Source organism: Lissotriton vulgaris, chromosome 2_1 (assembly GCF_964263255.1).
Source record: "Lissotriton vulgaris chromosome 2_1, aLisVul1.2, whole genome shotgun sequence".
Taxonomy (NCBI): Eukaryota; Metazoa; Chordata; class Amphibia; order Caudata; family Salamandridae; genus Lissotriton; species Lissotriton vulgaris.
In genome coordinates, this window is record NC_141687.1 from 129,974,427 (window position 1) to 129,995,607 (window position 21,181).

At 43.2% G+C, this 21,181-nt stretch overlaps 1 protein-coding gene across 1 annotated transcript in view; it reads left to right on the plus strand.

Moving 5' to 3' along the window:
* The window catches only part of CALN1 (calneuron 1), a 1,377,605-nt gene that overhangs the window by 665,346 nt on the left and 691,078 nt on the right, over positions 1 to 21,181 (plus strand). Inside the window, exon 3 of the mRNA XM_086958485.1 lies at positions 15,063 to 15,175. Within this exon, the coding sequence (XP_086814611.1) occupies positions 15,063 to 15,175 (113 nt within the window). The remainder of the gene's footprint in view (positions 1 to 15,062; positions 15,176 to 21,181) is intronic.

Genomic DNA, 21,181 nt, shown 5'->3' on the forward strand with positions numbered 1-21,181 from the left:
GTTACTTGGGACACATAAACCTCTCTATTTGCATCTTGAAGTAAGATACTTTGACTAGTCTAATGGATTTGTATAAACAATCATGTGCAAATAATGCCTCTATACAGGACCATTTAGGCCAAAGAAGGATTATTTTTTTTAAAAAGATTTTTTTTATTGTTAGCAAGCTGACAAAAAAAGACATAGATAAATTCATACATGTATTAAAGGACATCAAGGTAACTATGTTATATAACAAATGAATTAATATATAAAGACAATGAGAAAATTCCAAATTCATAATCAGTCAATAAAAAAAGGTTTCTTTATACGCTCGTAAAAAACAAAAAAAGGGAGAAAATTAACAATTGTACAACATTGAGCGGAGTTTTACTCTAGGAAGGTTCCCCAGTTTCTATTAAATTTAATCAGTGAGCGTGTTCACCTGAGATTTGCTAGGGCTAGCTCCATGGCATGTATCTCTGTTGCTAATGCCCACCAGTCCCGAACCGTCGGTGATTCCGTACAGGTCCAGGCTCTGGCCAGGGTTAATTTGGCACAAGACATGAGTATAGTAACTAAAGCAGATTGTGGAGATGACAGAGGATAGGAGTCTAGTAAAACCGAAGCAGCCGTGAAGGTAGGTAGCAAAATATTCTTTATTCTCAGAACATTCTGTATGTCCCCCCAAAAGGTCTTAAGTTTGGGGCATGAGAACAGCATGTGTACTAAATTGGCTGCATCGGCTAAATATTGAGGGCATTTGGTGCGATGGCTATAAATGGAGTTAGGGGACCATCTAGAAATTCTTTCAGGGGTATAGTAGAGCATGCAGGTTGTTCTGAATTGTTGGAGCCTAAGGCTGGATGACCGTACAAGTTTATTGATATTAGACAGAGAATGCTCGATTGGTTTCGCAGTTAGTTTAGCACCATCATTCACTTTAAAGTTACTGAGTGATTTGTATGCCTCACTTATAACTGATTTGTTCTTGTTTGAGTATAGACAGGTCCATACATCGCATTCAGTAACATTTTGGATCTTTTTTTATTAATCAGGTAATCGTGTATCTGTAGATGTTTGTATCTTGTGGCTTCCGGTAAGTCATATATCCGTTTGAGCGTATTAAATTCCAAGAACCCCTGCATGCCATACAAATCCGCCAAAACCCTAATCCCGAGCGCCGCCCAATTGTGAGTGGTATTATTCGTAAAGATAGCCGGGAGACCTGGGTTACCCCATAACGGAAGCTTTGGATGAAAAAAAGATGTTTTGCAGAATGTTAGTACATTGCCCCAGATCCTAACAATGTCTCTAGCGGTCTTGAATCTCACCCTGTTGTAGTAATTCGGGGTCACTAACTCTAAGCAAAAACAAATGTGAGTCTTGTTTCAACATAAAAAAGTGAAAAAATAGAGCTCTTTCTCCGTGAAGTAAGGAACGCAAACGTGTAAAGAACGCAGACCAGAAATACAATTTAAAATCTGGAAAGTTAAGCCCTCCCTCATTTGTATTATTTTTTAGCAATTTTAATGACCTTCTCGACTTTTTGTAGCCCCATATAAAGCTACTCAAAACTCCATCTAGATGTTAACAGAACTGATTATTTAGTGCCAGTGGGATGGATCGAAATAAATAGACAAACTTTGGCAATACCTTCATCTTTATGAGATTAATTCTACCAATCAGATTTAAGGGCAATCTGTTCCACTTTTTTAGTAGTAGAATAGTTTGTTTGATCAGCTCGTTGTAGTTTATATTGTTAATATCTTGTATTTTGGCCGTTATTTTGACCCCTAAGTAGGTAGCATCTTTGCAGATCTCGGGGACAACCACGGCAGGGGAGTAGTTGGCTATGACTTGTGTCTTCTGTGGATTAAGTTTATAGCCAGACACCTTCCCGAATTTCCCAGCCTCTATAGAGATCCCTTTCAATGCTTCAGCGATGTCGGAAGTATAAACGGCAATGTCGTCCGCATAAGCTGTCATTTTCAGCTCCTGTGAGCCGGAGCTAAAAGGTACAATCAAGATTTGGGAGTGAAGGGCAAGCAAAAAAGGTTCTAACGAAAGGGCAAATAAAAGAGGTGAGAGGGGATAGCCCTGACGGGTACCACGCATAATTGGAAATTCTGAAGAAGTCAAACCCCCGTAGCTGATGCAGGCAGTGGGATTATCATATAGTGCCTGTATACCCTTCAGGAAGTTCCCCCCGAAACCAATTTTAGACAACGCGCTCCAGAGATAGTCCCACCCACTCGGTCAAAAGCTTTTTCAGCATCTAATAAGATCATGCCGAGTGGGGTGGACTCTGTCTCCGCAACATCAAACGCCGTGATGGCCATGTTTACATGTGTCGTAGTATCTCTCCCGGAGATAACCCCATGTTGTTGTGGGTTAACAATTTGGGGCATGATAGGGACTAGTCTAAGTGCCATGATTTTTGCGACTGTTTTCGCATCAGAATTTATCAGGGAGATGGGTCGATATGACCCTCTCTCCTCCTTGGGCTTATCTTTCTTTAAAAAAAATGTTTGCCCTGTTCCAAGATTTGGGAGCCTTTCCATTTAGCCCAACTGATTGCATAATTTCCAGCAGTAGCTGTTCCAATTCCATTTTACAGGCTTTGTATAGTTCCAGAGGTATTGTATCCTCTCCTGCCGCTTTTTCGATAGGCAGGAAGTTGATGGCCTGGTGTAATTCTGCCAACGTTATATCGTCGGATAGTGAGCCCATGCCTGAGATGTTCTCTGTGTTCAATGAATATTCCTCAACATATTCCCGGATTAGATCATGGTTTACAGAGTTGTCTGGGGTATATAGATTTCTGTAGTAATCGGCAAATTGCTCAAGTATATCTTGTGGCTGGTTGTATAATTTGTTGCCATGCCCCCGGATATTAGAGATTAGGGTGTCTGCTCTAACTTCAGCGACTTTATAGGCCAGGATTTTGTCGATTTTATCCCCCCCTCGTATTGTGCAATTTTAAATGTATGAATCTTGGCGCTACTTTTTTGGATAAAATTAGATTTTATGTCGTTTTTAAGTGCACTGAGTTTGAGGCTGATTTCTGTAATTGTTGAAAGATTAAGCTGAAGCGCTGAGGCCAGCAGTTCTTCTTGTTTAGCTATGCTTTATATTAGCGTGACCTTGTGCTTCCTTCGTTCTGCGTTTTGCCTGATCACATAAGCCTGCGTAAAACCCCTGATACTAGCCTTGCAGGCATCCCATACCATACAACACCCAGCTGAGTTCTTATTAATATTTATAAATTCAATGAGATGGGCTTTAAGCTGCGTCATAAAGGTTGAGTCTGAGATTAAGTATCTAGGAAAAGAGAATGGTCTAGGGGGTGTCCAAATGCTTGGTGTGTCAAATGTCCCTCATTACATTACTTTGCTTTGGACAAGTTTGGCCACCTGCCTGCTGTTGCTGCATTTCTCGTGCTCACACCGGGGGGAAACGCCTTCAACTCGCCGGACCCGCTCCGCGGGTCCCGCAGCGCGGTCCTAACCACGTGAGCTGTAGTAGCTGAAGGGGCTGTTTTAACTGACCGGCAGGGCTGCGAGGAGAAGGCAGGGACTCCGTGGACCAGGAGTCCCTGCGTGCCTGAAGAACACCAGCTGGGCTGCTCTCCCTGCCGGCCCCGCCCCCCCCCCCCCGCCCACGGAGTTTAAACAGGGGCTTGGCGATCGTGAAAGCGGGTCCCTCATTACATTACTTTGCTTTGGACAAGTTTTGCCACCTGCCTGCTGTTGCTGCATTTCTCGTGCTCACACCGGGGGTAAACGCCTTCAACTCGCCGGGGCCGCTCCGCGGTCCTAACCGCGGGAGCTGTAGTAGCTGAAGGGGCTGTTTTAACTGACCGGCAGGGCTGCGAGGAGAAGGCAGGGACTCCGTGGACCAGGAGTCCCTGTGTGCCTGAAGAACACCAGCTGGGCTGCTCTCACTGCCGGCCCCTCCTCCCCCGCCAATCACGTCCCTTGCCAATAAAAGTTCATTGTGCACCCGCTGCGCGGGAGCACACGGGAGAGCGTCCGGGAGAAGCCCGGGACAAGGGCGGGACAGTCTGCGACAGTCCATGACTGGCCGGTACTGGACTGGGCCAGGGACTTTGCCCAATTCAACATCTGTGAGTCTTCTCCTCCATTAGCACATTTTCGTAATATCTGTTCGACTTTGGTCAAAGAGCTCTCCCTATTGTAACATTTAAGGGTGATATTTGTGGTAACATAGGAAAATATCTATAGAAAATGTCAAAACCCAAAACACCCCAAACTGTTAATACTCTTGATAATTATCTCGTCCAAGTTGTCGCCAAGATAAATAACGATAGGAGATCTTCCCTGGGCTTGAGTTTAAGCCCCCAGATACTATCATTAGAAACTTTGCCTCCTGATACATCTGATCTTAATACTAGTAGCGAAGTAGTCCATCAGCCATCCCAGGAGAATAACTCTTTAACACAGCTAGTAGCAGTCCTAGCTGAGGTAGACGCTAATGCAATACCAGAGGAAGAAATCGTACTACTAGAAGAAGAACCCCCAGCACCGGTTCCAGCCCCTAGAGGTACTAAGGGGGGGGGGGGGAAGTCTGCCAAAGAGGGGTGGGCTCCGCTCTGGCAAAAAACGTACGGACATCTCCCCCGGTAAAAAGATTAGAGAAGATGAAAGGGATATTACTGAAGGGAAGGTAACTCTGGACGACGATCAATTCAAGAGGCTGTTAAGTGCCCTAGAATCTAAAATTAAGAATGTTACTAAACCCCTCCTGACCAAAATCGACTACCTAACAGAAGAGGTAATCAGACTAGGGGGGCTCCTGGATAAGGTAACCCAGGAAAAGGAAAATCCCCCTAGGCAGGAGATCCTGAGAGTCGAGACGAAAGAAACCCAGACACCCCATAGGCTAGAGCCCCTGGTTAACATCCCCCTTATCTCCACGTTAGGTAACACTCCTGGAGGGGGGGATTTGGGAGGATTGGGTGCAAGCGTGGCTTCTGAAGGGTTGGGGAGAAGGGATAGACCTGAAGAGAGTAATACAGAAAAGGGCCCAGTAGAATTGATCGTCGAGGCTTCACCTCTAGTATTGGTTCTTGCCAATGTCCCTCAGTTAGAACCTGGATACATAGAGAATTCATCCTCCTTGATAAATAAATCTCTGCACTGGCTCTCGCGAAATATGGCCTTTTCCCCAGGGGGTATGGACCAGCTGGCCCAAGAGGTAGTAAAGGCTAGAAGAGTAGAGTGAATTGGGGGAAGTAACAAAAAATATAGAGGGGACTGTGTGGTATTACACTTCTCAGACCCAGAAGTGTTACCAAATGTCCTTGCTAATATATATCCCCCACAGCGTAGATCCACAGAGATAGTCCCCTTAACTCTGGACTTCTTTTATGCAAGGAGAGGTAATAAACGTAATCCCTCTGTGCTGAGAACGAAATGGAACACAGTGGTACGGAGAGGAAAGCCTTTTGATACCAAAAGTAGCGTGGGTATACCTTTGGAGAATGGATTCTCAGCCTTATCAGGCTTAAACGAGTGTGATTGACTGCTTGAGAGGGAGAATGACTTGAGGGGTCGCACATCCAACATTCCATCTGGAGAGACTGTTATTGTAGAGAGGATAGTACCTAAAATTATCCCTCTACCTGCCATCAAAACAATAGAAGGGAGTAAACAATCGCGGGGCAAGGTAGAGCATGGTCTAGCTAGGTACTTAGCCTCTGACGTCAGCTGCCTAAATGACAGCAGGGTGTGTAACCCTCCATCTAACCTACAACATATTGTTTGTAGCCAAAATTTGTCGCCACCAGAAGAGATGGATGGCTTAGCCAAAGAGGGTCTCCAACTTCTATCATGGAATGTTGTAGGAATTTCGAGCAAACTAGAGTCCCCAGAATGGGGAGAGTTCATGCAGCTCCATGATATAATCATGTTAGAGGAAACCTGGACAGTGCTCCCTGTCCATCGGCAAGGGTTTCTAAACTTTTTTATTCCTGCAAAAAAGAACCCCAAGGAGCCTCCATCAGGTGGGCTAATTATATAGGTACGGCAATCTTTACAATGTACCACAAGAGTAAGGCCTACGAATAATTGCGACATACTATCAGTTGTGATTACCTGGGGGGATGGTTCTGAGATGGCCCTTTTTAATATTTATGCTAGGGGAGTTCCTGGGAGGAAGGGTTTGGATGTGGTAACCGCACTAGATAATAACATGGAAGTCCTGCCACAGCATATTACAATCATGGTGGGGGGTGATGTGAATACCACATTTGAACCCTTGGGTCCTGAAGACAGTGAACTCTCCCAAGAAGAGGATGCCAAATGGGGAATACCACAGCTAGACCTTCCCCCAATAAAGAAGTGGTCTGAGGCAGCCGTTCAATTGAAGAGTATGTGCTTGGCCAGGGGGTTGAGGGCTGCAAATGGACGCACCCTTTCAGACCTCCATGGTGCTCCTACTTTTGACAACCTTAGGGCACGCAGTAGGATAGATTACATCCTTGTAGATGTTAGAGTGTGGCATAGGGTTAGGGACATGAGGGTCACCCCTAGAGTGGAGAGTGACCATAACCCGTTGTGTCTTCTCCTCCAACTAGATCATGGGGTAACAGTACTAGGCCTGGGTACGGGTCTCCTGCCCCTGGACTTAATTTCCACTAATAACCTACGCCATATAAAGTGGGCCACACTGTTAGATAGACCTGAAAAATTGCATGAACTAAAAGTGGTGGTGGTAAATGAAGTGAGTAGGTTGCAGGATCGATGCAACGATACTGATTTTTATAAACTAATTGAAGAGGCACACCCCAATTTTTTTCTAAAGATACAGGAGTTTTTTTTAAAGGAAGCTAAGCAGAAAAAGAGTGTGCATCCTTTGAAAAGGGCAGGGTGGTATGATCATGCTTGCAGAAGGGCGAGACAGAACCTAAGCGTGGTATTAAGAAGTAAAAATAGAGGAGAAGTCCTGAAGGCTAGGGATGAGTATAGAAAAGCCCAGACTAGGGCAAAATGATCGTGGGATGAAAACCAGTGGCAGGAACTAAAGAATGCTTGTGCAGCGAAACAACAAAAATAATTTTGGGCAATCATAAAATGGGGTAGGGGTGGAGTTCCGGAATGTCCAAAAAACCATGTGGCAAAAGAATGTTGGGTTGACTTTTTTAAACCGCAATATTCTAGTGCAATGTCCGGTGAGTGTCAACCTACCCCGCCTATAGTATTCTACAAAGAGGAAGTATTTACAAAAAATGACGTGGGTCTAGCACTGGACGGGGTGACAAGAGGGAGGGCACCGGGCATTGATGGTATACCGGCCGACGTATTTTTATCGGACCGGGATAATTGGTGCCTGTACTTTGCCTGGCTTGCAAATTCCATAGCACAAGGAGCAGCAATACCTGCCTCGTGGAAAGGCGCAGAGATCATTCCAGTCTTTAAAAAAGGAGATAAGGCCTTACCATCAAATTATAGACCCATCAGCCTTATCGATTCGGCGCAAAAATTGATGGGAAGAATGATTCAAAATAAAATACAAGACTGGATAGACGAAAATGGAGTTCTCTCGCCCTATCAAGCTGGATTTCGCCCTCTAACCAGCTCCATAGATCAGGTTTTCCACTTTTTAACGTTGTATTGGGAAAATGTCACCCTAGTAGATGGCCCATTGTTTGCTGTCTTCGTAGACCTAAAGCAGGCATTTGACTTAGTCCCGCGACAAAAACTATGGAATGTGTTAGGCGAACTTGGAATTAGCCCTGAACTATTGTCATTACTAGTGCGTATGCATGAGGGCAACTACGCCAAGATTAGGTGGGGGATACAGGGCGAAGTCACTGATTCTTTCCCCGTAGAGCGTGGGGTGAGACAGGGATGTGTCCTGGCCCCCACCTTATTCTCTCTTTATATTAATGGAGTAGTGGACCATCTTAGGAAATCACCATCTGACGCCCCTATCTTAGATAGGGTGCGGGTCCCGGTACTCATGTTCGCGGACGATACCCTGCTGTTATCGCGAACACCCAGTGGGCTACAAAAGTCAATCAATGCCTTTGGGGACTTTTGTAGGATTCGGGGCTTAGAATTAAATACTGCAAAAACTAAGTTCATGAACATGAACCCTGCTAAGTCGTTTAAAGGGGCAATGTATTATAATGGTGATGTTTTAGAAGTGGTGGATGCCTTCACATATTTGGGAATTAATCTGCAGGGGAATATGAAGTGGAAATCGCACATTGACTCTGCGGTTTTAAAGTTCCACCAGCTGTCGGGGGCCATAGCTTTGAAGCATAGATCTTCATTAACAAAACCTATTCAACCTGTTATGGAGATTTATAGCATGAAGGTTCTTGGGGCATGTCTGTATGGTGCAGAACTATGGGGGTTTGCTAATATCAATGGGTTGACAGTTGCAGAGAAAAAGTTTCTGCGTAGGTTGATTGGTGTCCCGCAGAGTACTCCATCCCTTCCTCTCCTCTATGATCTTGGGAGGAAAAAAATTGAGGACCAGGTTCGGCTGCGCCCATTAATATTTTGGAGGCGTATAAAGACTACGCCTGAACTAGGTCTTTACACAGCTGCACTCATGGATATTATCAACTCTGATCGGTTCCATAAAGTTACGTGGCTAAAAGAAATCAGGAACCTATTAAATGTGTTACATCTTGACCACTTATGGACTATTACTGACCCTGCTGCTTTTCCGTCCAAGGATTTGTTAAAGAAGATGTACTGGGACATGATATCTAGCTCGGTTTTGTCATCTAACCAGCCTTCGGTGTTAACATCCCAGTATTTGGAACATAAACTAGCCCCAACTTGTGAACATTATTGGGACTTGATTATAAAACCATTGGACAGGAAGCTGTATTTTCAGTTCAGGGTGGGTTGTTTACCGCTAAATGCATTTACATTTAAATGGTCCCCCGGTAATGTTAATATCTGTGCTCACTGTATGGATCTTGTTGAGGACATTTCACATTTTCTGTTTGTCTGCCCCCTTTATAAGGCTCCAAGGCAAAGATGGCTAAAACCTGCATGTAGAAATCTAGGGACAAGAATACATCAAGATGCGCTTAGAATTCTTAGAACAAATTGCACCCCTTGTCTCGCCATTGCACTAGCCAAATACTTGGGCTGGGCATGGATTATACGCACCCGCACTTTATCTAAATGAATTGTGTTTAATCTTTTAGATTTGATCCTAGATGAGTTTGTACTCATTTTTAACAACAGGTCTCTATTTTTATGCAGTTGTATATCTTAAACATGTATCCGACAGCATTCTATGTTTAATGTGTATTTTAATTGTTGTAAATTAGAATAGTATTTATCATGTATAGAGTAGGATGAAAATGCTTTTATGACAATGCTGTCGAACAAAGCTTTCAAACTAGAACTTGACTTGAAATATTAATGCATTATGGTCTGAAGTAATTCGGGGGCATATAACCATGGAGCTAGTTTGCAATAGATTATCACTAACTAATGCCATGTCCAATCTAGTACACAATTTATGGGGCGCTGAGAAATATGTATACCCTGGTGTTTTTGGGTGTAAATGCCGCCAAGCGTCTTTGATATTATGAGTCTAATATAGATGACCTGGTCTTTTGCATCCTCTGATGAGTACTCAGCTTAGTTGTATCAATTTTATAGTCCATGATGCAATTAAAGTCCCCCATTATAATAATTTCCCCCTCCCAATCCAAAAGTTTCATATTTAATTGGTCGAAAAACATTGGTTCATCTAAGTTTGAACCATAAACCACGCATAAAACATATTTGTTGTTTTCATAGTTAATTTGTGCAATAGCCCATCTACTGTCCTTATCGTGGGCAGCTTGCATTACTTCAACCCTAAATCGCCTAACCTTGAGGATGGCTACCCCTCTTGTGGGGCTCCCAAAAGTAGAGCAGACCAAAATGTCATACCCCAATTGGCTTAATATTTTCCTGTCCTTCCATACGATGTGAGTTTCTGACAATAAACAAAAATGGGGATTATGTAGTTTTAGCTCTTCTGACACCAAAGATCTTTTGTTTTTACTGTTGAGCCCCGCTACATTCCAAGCTAGACATTTTATTACATGCATTTATAAAGTAGCAGAAAAATCAAACCCAGCTTCAGATAATCAAATAATAGGTCTTGGTCCCTCAAACAACTAACACAGCCAATAAACCATTCAATAAACAGTGTTTGGATGTCTTTATCAGGTTCTTCATCATATTCTCCCCTGTCAGCCAGCAAACAAGTTTTAAGTGATTTCCCCCCCCCACCTCCCCTAACCCCCAACCTGCGGAGAAGGGGTCCCACCCCCCTCCCACCTCCCTGGCTCTCACCCCAGCCGGGGAAGAACCACCCTCCAGCTACAGCTGCCATTGGTGAGGCAACTCGTGTGGTGGATCACCCTGAAAGGCTCCTGCCCCCCCCCCCCTTGTCAAACATCATTGTGCATACTAAGCAAGAGTTAAATAATAATGGAACTAAGTGAACATTTATCATATACTGAGGGGTGGCCCTCTATTAAGCCCTCTAAGCTAAATCCTGTTTCTTAAAAAAAATATGTGTTTGTATTCTTTCCCCCCCCCCCCTCCTCACTTTTGATAGATTAATCACCCCCCCTAGGGCCAATTGTAGTTATTTTAAGTCTGGCTCTGGCTAGAGCTGATACTGGAGAGGTAAGCCTCTGCCTCCTTAGCATCATTAAAGAAATGTGTCCGCCCATTTCTAGTAACCTTAAGGCGGGCGGGTTCTTGGAGGAACACCTGCCCTCCACAAGACTTAATGGGGTCCATCAATTTACGGAGCTGCCACCTCCTATCCATGGTGTCCCTGCTTAGGTCTGATCGTGCAAAAAACGAGAACTCCCCTACAGTTATTGGAGAGTTAGGGCGGGCTCTCTGCCAGACCGACTGGCGCAAAAGAAAGTTGCCAAAATAAATTTGAAAGGGACGTGGAAATTGATTCTCTCTGTTTCTTTGAAACAAAGGCAGACGGTGGGCCCGCTGGATTTGCGAGTCCCAATCTCGATATGCCAAATCGGGAAAAGCCTTCTGGAGTACCCCTACAATGTACGCCCTCGGGTCTGAGCCCTCGGATCTCTCCGGTATACCAAATAGTCTTAGATTAGATCATCTTTGCCTGTTTTCCAAATCCTTGACTTTTAACTGTAGTGCAGTCAGCTGGTCATCGTGCTTTTCCACTGCAACTGTCATTTTAGTGGTTGACTCCTCCACCTCTACTACCCGTTGCTGTAGTTCCGTGGTTTCCTGCGAGATCCCCACGATTTTAGTGGTGAGGTCGCATAGAGAGGATTGCATCTTGTTGTTGTCCTCCCTAAGTTGGAGATAGTACTCCTGTGCTTCTGCACGTTGGTTACTCAGCTGCTTGCTCAGTATCTTTAGTATTTCGTCCAGAGGGGAAGAGTTGGCTGCTTCTGTTCTTGAGTCTTGTCTCGATGATCCCTCATCTGGTGGGTTGCCCCTGTTTTTAGCCATAACAGGTGAAGAAGAGGCTAGAGCAGGACCGGATTAAAGCTGCTGTTTCAATATTTGTAGTAAATCTGTGGAAATACCCGTGATGGAAATATTACATTACCACAGTCGACAGATGGCGTATTATTAAGAGTTCAGCCATCATTACAAATTACCCAGTAAATTAAAGTAAGCTGAGCAAACATCTGTTAGGGCATAGGGCAAAATTATAGGTTTGTTGAAAGTTTACAACACCTGGGCTTAAATTTTGGTCTGTCAAGCAAGCTGAAATTTACCATGCAGGTTGAGCTTGAAATAGGTTGGATATTGGATTTTTAGAAGTGTAGTAATTATCCACACCATGTTATCTGGTGTCAAACAAAGTGTATAGCTCTATACAATAATATTGTATTTCTATGTGGCAATAGTACATTAAATATGCACTTTTTTACATCACTTGCTGTACTTGGAATGTGGTAATAATGCATTTGGAAATCCCAATATCAGAGGGCAAAGTTATTTTGAGATGCATTATTACTGCTCTATTTCAAGATTTCCCCTTATGGAATGGTGAATAATTACTGGGTTCAGTGTTCCGCCCCCTAATATGCTTTTTCTATATATTTCTGTGATATTTCGCCAGGTTTTTCCTTTTAAAATGTGCCTGGAGCAAAATATTAGATGTAGAATGCTCCTCCATTACCTCTTATCCCCATTCAGATATCATGTTATGTCATGTCATGTTACGTTATGTTATGTTATGTTATGTAAATTTGTAGAGTGTACTAATCACCCAAGAGGGTATGCAGGCACTCGGACAAGGTGTGTAGGCTTGTGTTCCCAAGGTGCTTATATGACGAGCCAGGTCTTCAGCTTCTTGTAGAACTCAAGAGCTCAATAAGTGAGGAGGAAGCTTCTTGCTGTGTAGTGTGATGGGGATACCTTGTGGAAGGTTGAGTATGAGTCTTGCAGCTGCATACTGGATGGCCTGGAGGCTGTGTAGGAGTTGTTTGGAGATTCCAGAGTAGAGAGTGTTGCCTTAGTGCAACCTGCTGGTGATGACTGTTTGTGTGATGGTCCCTCTGGCGTTCTGAGGGAACCATTGGAAGATCTTTTGCAGCATGCATAGGATGTGGAAGCAGGAGGTGCACACTGCATCGACTTGAGCTTGTCATCTAGGATGCCCCTATATTGACTAGTCTCTGTATGTTGGTCCCAGCTCCGATGACCATGGAATTCCATGGCGAGGTCTTGTTGCAAGAGATCAGTAAATCTTGTTGGAGTTAAGCTTCTGGTGGTTGGGTTTCATCCAGTCTGCTATCATGGTCATGCAATTGGTGAAGTTGGTTCTGGTGGTGTTTATCTCGTCCGTAACATGTGTTACAAGCTGCATGAAGAATTGCCCACATTGGAATATCTTTTGAAGCATGCATAGGATGTGGAAGCAGGAGGTGCACACTGCATACACTTGAGCTTGTCATCTAGGATGATCCCTATATTGAATGGTCTGTGTGTGTTAGTCCTAGCTCCGATGTCTATGGAATCCCATGGTGAGGTCTTGTTGCAAGAGATCAGTAAATCTTGTTGGAGTTAAGCTTTATGTGGTTGGTTTGCATCCAGTCTGCTACCTTGGCCATGCAGTTGGTGAAGTTGGTTCTCGTGGTGTTTATCTCGTCCGTTACGTGTGCTACAAGCTGCATGAAGAATTGCCTACATGGAATGAGTACCACAAGCATAATTCGAGAATATTATTAACAGAATATCTTGTAAGATAAAATAATTTTCTTAAATGTAATTTACAAATAAATTGCCTAATAATAAGAAAAAATCTACACCCAATTCAACATTGTTTTCCTAAAGGATATTTAACTCACAACATTTATGGTAATTTATATTTCTGAAAAAGAACCCAGCCAAAATCAGCTAAATTGGAGATGTGATTAATTTGATTACTGCATATTTATCACATCTTCGCTGCTTTAAACAAGCCCTAAAGTGTGAAATCATGGGAAATGCTATTAGCCCAGATTCAATTACTCTTCTGCTTAGCATTATGACACCTTTGTGTTTAGTGCTCTATAAGGAATATAACAGCGCTTCATGATCTTCATTTGATAAACTAACCAGATTTGCGTTTTTCCTTGATTCAGTAGCAGCAGAGAGGGTTAGCATGCATATGCACACTTGTAAAAGTGAGGGTAATTTCACTACATAAATAGAAATATTACCAGAAACCAATAGACCCCATTGGACTCTGAGAAGCTCTAAGATCCTGTCCCATGAGCAATTGGAATCAATTTGAATCCGAAGTTCAGTAGATCTCTAAGAACTCATTTCTCTGTAGGAAAAACTGGCCATTGCCTTCACGAAAAGCCTCATTACAAGTGTATTGCTAAAACGTCATTTAAGGATAGAAACACTGGGGCATATTTACAAGGACCTTGCACCACATGAGCATCACTTATAACAATGTTCCTGTGGTACAATGACCTGCTACAAATTTAGAAAGTGGCGTTAAGCCAGACTTTGAGGCTTAACACCACTTTCTAAATATGGTATCTGCGTGAAAGGGGCGTGCAACTGTTCTTGCTGTGGGCGTTTCACCACAACACCCATTGCTTTTTTATGCTGCCCCAGATTTACAAGGATCTGTAAATCTGAGGCAGTGCCAAAAAATAACGCAATGCAAGAGCAGGTGGTAGAATGGTGATACAAGGAGAAATACTTGTATTTCTCCTTGTTTTGCTTTTTCTATGTTTGCGGCATTATGCCGCACACATAGAAAGAGCAAAATGCTATGAGTGATAGTTTATGTGCAGGCGCATGTCCCTTCCTGCACAATAACAATCACCAAATAATGACGATTTGCTACTTCTATGTGTGCTGCAGAATGCAGCACACGTAAAAGTTACAAATCATAATTTTGGGTTTTTTGTGTGCAGGAAGGCACAGCTTCCTGCACATAGACAATTATTCCTTGCAACACAGGCACTCTTGCACTATGGTGCACAGGTGCCTGCATTGGTGCTAGGCAGCTAAATTTAGTGCCAGCACCAGGGAAAACAGAGGGGTGCGGCATATTATTGTAAAAATGGCACATTCCTGCGTTTTGGAAATTTCAGAGCTCGGCGATGCCAAATGTGACGCAGCTCTGACATTTCTTTTTTACATATGCAGCACTATTCTCCCATGCTTTTGTGTCCCAAATTCTGTTTTGCCACTTAAATTGAAGATTAAAATGCAGAAATGGTCTTAACGATGGATTTTACCTTTGTAATTAAAACGGATGCACTGTCTGTGCAAATTCTTGCTGGTGTTACTTGGAGAGGTTTGTGCATGCATAAAGCCCATTTATTTGTAGAAATCTGCAATACAGAATTAGCGCAAACACCATTGCCGCCAAATTGGAAAGTTACAACGTCAGCTGTAATAAGAGCATACACCATGGGTTTCATGCTGGACAATTTCAAGAAACAAATGCCAGGTATCAGACTTAAATGCACAGCTGCTGTTGGTCTTCAAATGACTACGCCAGAGCCATAAACATGGCCTTGTTGTGCATAACAAGGGATCACTGCGCCATTTTTATTGTTTCTTTTCTTCCAGGGGATGGTCAAGTTGATTTTGATGAGTTCATGACAATCCTCGGACCCAAGCTGGTGTCAACGGAAGGACGAGATGGCTTTCTTGGAAACACGATAGACAGTATATTTTGGCAGGTAAGATTCCATCCCCTCAGTATCTTTCGGCAGCTCAGAACCCGTCCCTGCAATATCTTTTGTCCGGTAAGATTCTATAATACTTTTGCTTCTGTTCTTGCTCTAGTGTACGAGTAAATTGCACATATCGCGCTGCACCTTTGGCGCCTCATTTGTGTGATTTTGGAACAGGGCAGCGCAGCAAGTCCCCTTGGTGCCTTGTCTTGCGTCAAAGTGAAAGGACAGGAATGCACCACATTTCTCATACGCGGTGCATTCCAGTCCTTTCCCCCTGCGCTGGTGCCGTTTCGGCAGCCTAGCGCCAGCGCAGGGCCTTGGCACCAAAGTACAAGGGTTCCTGTGTTTTAGGCAGGATTGTTTTTGTGCAGTAAGGGGCACCTTCCGGCGTGAAAAGAATCTAAAGGGACTTTTTCCTCCTTCTAAGTGTGCTGCAGAGCATATTTTTCCTCCTTATGCCTACTTGTAAATCTGGGAATGCATCAAAACCCATAATAGTTGCATGGGAATACGCATTGCATTGCCCATGGAAAGCCTCCCTTGCGTTGCCTTACTCAAAATTTATGAGGCCACTCAAAGCCACGCAGTGTGGCTTTCATTGGCTTTGTAAATCTGACTCAGAGCCAAACATGTATGACTTCGCGTGGTGCAAACATAACGCAAGGCTCTCATAAATATGGTGTGTAATCTCAACCTCCCTGTGCTGTTAGCTAGTTCTGTGTAATCTGTTCTATGTGAGGCACTCCATTACCCATTCAGGTAGATCAGCAATATGAAAAGACCCTAATAAAATGTCTGCATGGTTAAAGGCAGCAAGATAAGTAATCATAAAAGAAGCAATGAAGTGAATTCATGAAGCATGTTCCTCCAGTGATCACTACGGTAGCTGCATAGTGGTCTATGCAGCAGTGTGCAGAGGATGTTTTTCTGCCTTGATGTCTGCTTTTCATCCCATGTATCTGATCAATGCAGAAAATAATAGCTTTTCGTCCTAAAGTGTAATCTTTGATGAAAGAGATGTATTGATAAAAACTGAAATTGATCTGTTGATTTAAATGTCTAATATTTCATGGGAATGTCAGGATTTAATGCCGAGCCATAAAACGCCACTGTGAGTAGCTAATGAGCTGCATCGAACTGTGTAAACTGGTACCCTGATAGTCATTATTTTACATTACACTGCTCAATTAGGCAACAATAGAAATGAAAAAAATATTTGCTGTGGTTATGAAAAACCTTTTTTCTTCCTAGGATTAGGCCATGGCACAAAATTACACATGTCCAATTTTACAAATATGTAAATTCCTGAAATTTGCAAAATTCGCCTTTGAGAGATTGGGTGAAGTAGAGTTAGCTGCTCGGGCTATGTCCAATCATACACGAGTGATGGAAGATATTGGTAACCCACAGCTCATGCTGAATGTGGAATTTTGCCCAATGTTGGCAAAAATTCATTAAAAAATATTTAATTTTGCTAAGCCCAAATGAGAATCGCGAAATGGCAAGGAGAGGGTTATTCTAAATCCAGGACTTGCTTAGGTCTCCAACACTGACATGAACCTGCTTGCACTAGACATGCTACTGTGACAATCTTGAAAATAAAAAAATAATATTGAATTTGTGTCTATCCTCTCATATCGATGTACTGGATAGTTTTGTAACTAAACGTTTGCCTAATACTTTGTCAAAAAGAACTGATTGTAACAACTATTCTGATATATGTATCTGCACACTGGGGTCTAACCTCAGAGCTCCAGTTTATTTCAGATATGCAATCCAGGACCATATTATATGGATTGCACTTGTGCCTGGCAAATGGGTACCGCAGCAGATTAATTTAAAATGATCATTTCCACCAACCCATCTGTGCAAAATTGATATTTTCAGTTACTGGTAAACAAACGAATATTTTTCAGAGGCTAATCTTTTCAGATATATTTTAGGTGCAAATGGTGGTGCAAAACTGACTATGTAAAACGTGTTCCCTCATTGTAATCCAGTCCCATATGAGAATCATTTTAGTAAAATATTGTACTTAATTTTGAACTTGGAAATATGTATATATATTTTCTTTAATTATCCTTCTTTATCATATATTATATACTAGTTTGTTTCCCTATGAGCTGTTCATCAATTGAGTTGCTATGATCTAATCAATGTCTGTTGGATGAAAAGTATGAATGATTTCTGGAATGGCGAGGGAGGTGGCTCATATTCACCTCCTGAAGGTGAGTGGTTTGGCCTGGATCTTATAAGAGAAGAATTTTGGAAATTTTTGGAGCCTGTGCAGAAAACATCTGTCATCTCAGTTAGCGGATTTAGTGGCATCCTGCGTGATTTGTAGGAGAGTGTCCCACTGTATTTGTCTTCTTGGGAAATTTGTGGTGGGCTATTTATGAGCCGCTGGATTTCAGCAGTGTAATAGCAAATGAATGTTAGTGCCTGTATAGACAGCTATACTTACACAAAAACCTCAGACATCTACCTAGTCTTTGAGGCTCTTGAAGTAAAATCCTGGCAAACTTTAATCTTTTTTGCAGATCGGCGAGAATCAGTTTGGAAACCATCTACAAGTAATTCGCAACTTTGTTCCTGAGAACTTTATTTCTCTTGTCAATCACTAGATTCTTTTTGAAAAACCCAAACCACATGAAAACTGAAAAAACTTGAAAGTCGAATACAAATGTTTCAATTGATTTGGTCTTTGAAGAAGATGTATGATTGATGGACTTGGAAATTGAATGACTCGAGCTGAAGGTCACCATATTATGGGAAGACTGATTGATTAGTGAGTAGAAGAGATAGTAGGGATCAGCTACTCAACTGCTCAAGGTTTGTATGAGTGCCAAGGGCCAGGCCGGTTTGCGGCATGTGTGGAGCATATCTATGCTATGGCTTTTTGGGACCCGTACCATAAAGGGATTCAATCTGTGTACGTCAGAAGTCTCAAGTAATATGATCATGGAATAAGGCACCTCTACAAAAGATGCAACTTGCAACTATTGTTCTCTGTAATTTTCACCCTCTATGTGTGGCAATGAAAGGCCTTGGTTCACCACCACCAATGTTGCGTGCATGGAAGACATGCAACAAATCGATGTGCAAGCAAGTGCACTTTATAAGCTACCAAAGGCAAAAATAATCATGTTTCATTTGATTCAAATTGACCTCCTCGCACCGAAAAGAAGGCAAGCTTCTTTAAATTCATTAAACAGCTACTTTGTGCCACTCCTACGGATTGGGATTTTCTCTTATACATAAATCTGGGTGAAATGAAACAGGGTTTTAGACCCTCGGGACCAAATGTAAAAACATGTTTTAATCACAGATTTGGCCCATAACCACTGCCTGAATGGGACTCAAAGAAAATTACCCAAATGCCTGTAAGATCACCTAGGCACAGGCTCAGTGCAGATAGCAAGTGCATGAAAAACCTATGAAAAACCCTCAAGCAATTTACTGGGGTGAGCAGGTATCACCACAAGATATAGTCCAGTGGGAATTTCAGCCATAGAACTAGGGCACTTGGCATCTAACACTGGCTTTAACACCTTACATAGTATGGTGATAATAGACAGTGTATTAAAAGAATGGGCTTGGCCAACAATATAGGTAATTCACCCAAATATCCTTCCAAAATATTGTGCTTCCACACTATTGCAAGAAACCTATTCAGGACTGTTGGACTTGGCCCTTTTTGCAGGGTCATCCCTGAACTTTTTGCCTTCCTCCTAGCCTTTTATCTAACACGGTGTTGGTGGTTTTAGGACTCTGGGCACTTTAGCACTGGTTAGCAGTGCAAGTGCGTGTGCTCTCTGCCCTCCATAGGCTAACATTGGGAACCCACCCCCCTTATGGGATATCTCGTAAATGGAACACAATAAGTATGTCATGGTTGGTATGTTTGGAACGGAAATAATAAATGCTGCGCTATGGTGTACGCAGATTTATTTTCACTATTGTAGGAATGACACTTTTAAGAAGTTGGCATTTCTGTGTGCTATGTGTCTGCCTGCCTGCCTGATGTGTATTGCATGTCTGGTTCTAGAAGCGACCGGGGATGGTGAGGTGTGGGTGGCTCCAGGAAGGGCAGGGCGAGTCAGTGTCAGGCTGAATAGAAAATCTGCAATTGGAGTAGTGGGAGGAGAAGTCCCCTGTCCCTGATAGATCTGTGCCTGCCCTGTACAATGCTGGCTCCACACCCCTGTGGTGTGTCTGATGACCCAGCCCCATCTCACAAAGGAAGAGGGAAGCCTGGTAAACAAAGTGATTGACACCCCCCCAGAACCAGTTGGGACTGGAACTTCCAAGTTCCTTCCACTGGCTTCTGGAAGGGGGTGTACAAAGAAGAAATGTAATATAAATAGAGGGGCTGTGACTACCATGTGTTGTTGTGCTTGTGCTTACGTTGAGGGGACAGTCTGCCTGGAGGAACCGCCGCAGGACCCAGCTGCTGGCTCCTGGGGGTCCGTGCGGCTGGCCTGCCTGCACCCAACTCTGCCACTTTGCCTTTCACTGGACCAGGTAGAGACTTGGCAGGAGTAAAGGCTGCTGCGCTGGAAAGATTGCCTCTTTGCTGTGCCGGACTGTTCCTAGGAATTGCTGCTCTGCCTAGTGTGCTCTCCCCCAGTCTGCTGACCTTGCCCAGCCTGTTGTCTACATCCTGGAGTACTGCCAGCTATGGCAACAAAGCACAACAACCAAAGTTTTTATACTGCATTGCATCAAAGGTTAGAGATTTACAGATATATTTCTAATAAAATATGGTGCTGGTTTTCAGCCCCCCAGCGCTGGCCTGTTTTGAATTGACATGTGCCCACGAATACACCCTTACACCATAGTGCAAGTGAAAGGGTATGTAGGCTTAATAAACCATAATTTGTGTACTGGAAGGCTACCCCGTCAGAGCAAACAGAATTCTTTAATACCTCACACTGTGTATGTGCTCAACAGTGCAGCACACATGCAAAATTGGAAAAATAAGCATAGTGTTAAAACATTCCCTCCTATTACACTTGCCTCGAAGAGGTGTACGTTTCTGGTCCAAATCCATGTCTACCAATGTTAGCAGATTGGGGTTTGCGTCAAAACCCATGAGTGGTCCCATGGAAACACCTGCGTGCCGCCCATTGAAAGCTCATTTGATGTAAAGTAGTGCAAAGTAGCTCATAGCGATACTTTATTATACTTTATGCACTTTCCAAAGCCAATCAGGATTTGTTTTCTAAAGTTAAACCCAACACAACGCTTACCAGCGCTAAGTGTTGACAAATTTCTCCCTGTATTTGTTTCTCAAGCACACGCTTACGGGCATCATAGGCTTGACACGTTGATGGAGCACGAGGTATCCCCCCATATATTCTTTGTATACTGTTTATTGTGAAATACAAAGGAAGAGTCTTTCTCACACTAGCAGGTGGGCAAACCAATGTATATCAAATTCATATTTTAATCTGTGTCAATCGCACAGCAGAAACATTATTTACCTATGCACATATGCACCCATCTTTGAGGTGCAAACGTCATCATTTAGGATAGTACAAGCCAAAGGTGTTCTCACACTTTGCAATCAAATAGGCAGATTGCTAGCTGAGCTCACTACACTTATAAGAGGGGCAAGAGGCTGTCAGTGAATTATTGTTGCTGGCGGCACCTGTTAGCCTCTCATGAGTGGATAGGAGCCTACTCCCTACCCCCTTCTTGGGTGCTTGGCACTGTGATTTGTAAGGCAGGGGCCATGTTCTCCTCAACATCATTGCTGTGTATGATCACTTTGGCGCCATATTTTCTTTTTTTGGGGAGTTTTATATTGCACGAACTCGACCCAAAGGTATCAGTGCGCGTTTACATGAGCACCAGTTGCGTTGCAGACAGACACATTTGTTTTGTTAGGCACGAGGATATTAAGTGATTGGCCCAGAATCACAGGATGCTGAGCATCCCTGCCAGGAACAAAGCTGTTTCCCCAGCCTCTGGTTGAGCGCTCTATCTAATAGGCCACATCTTCAC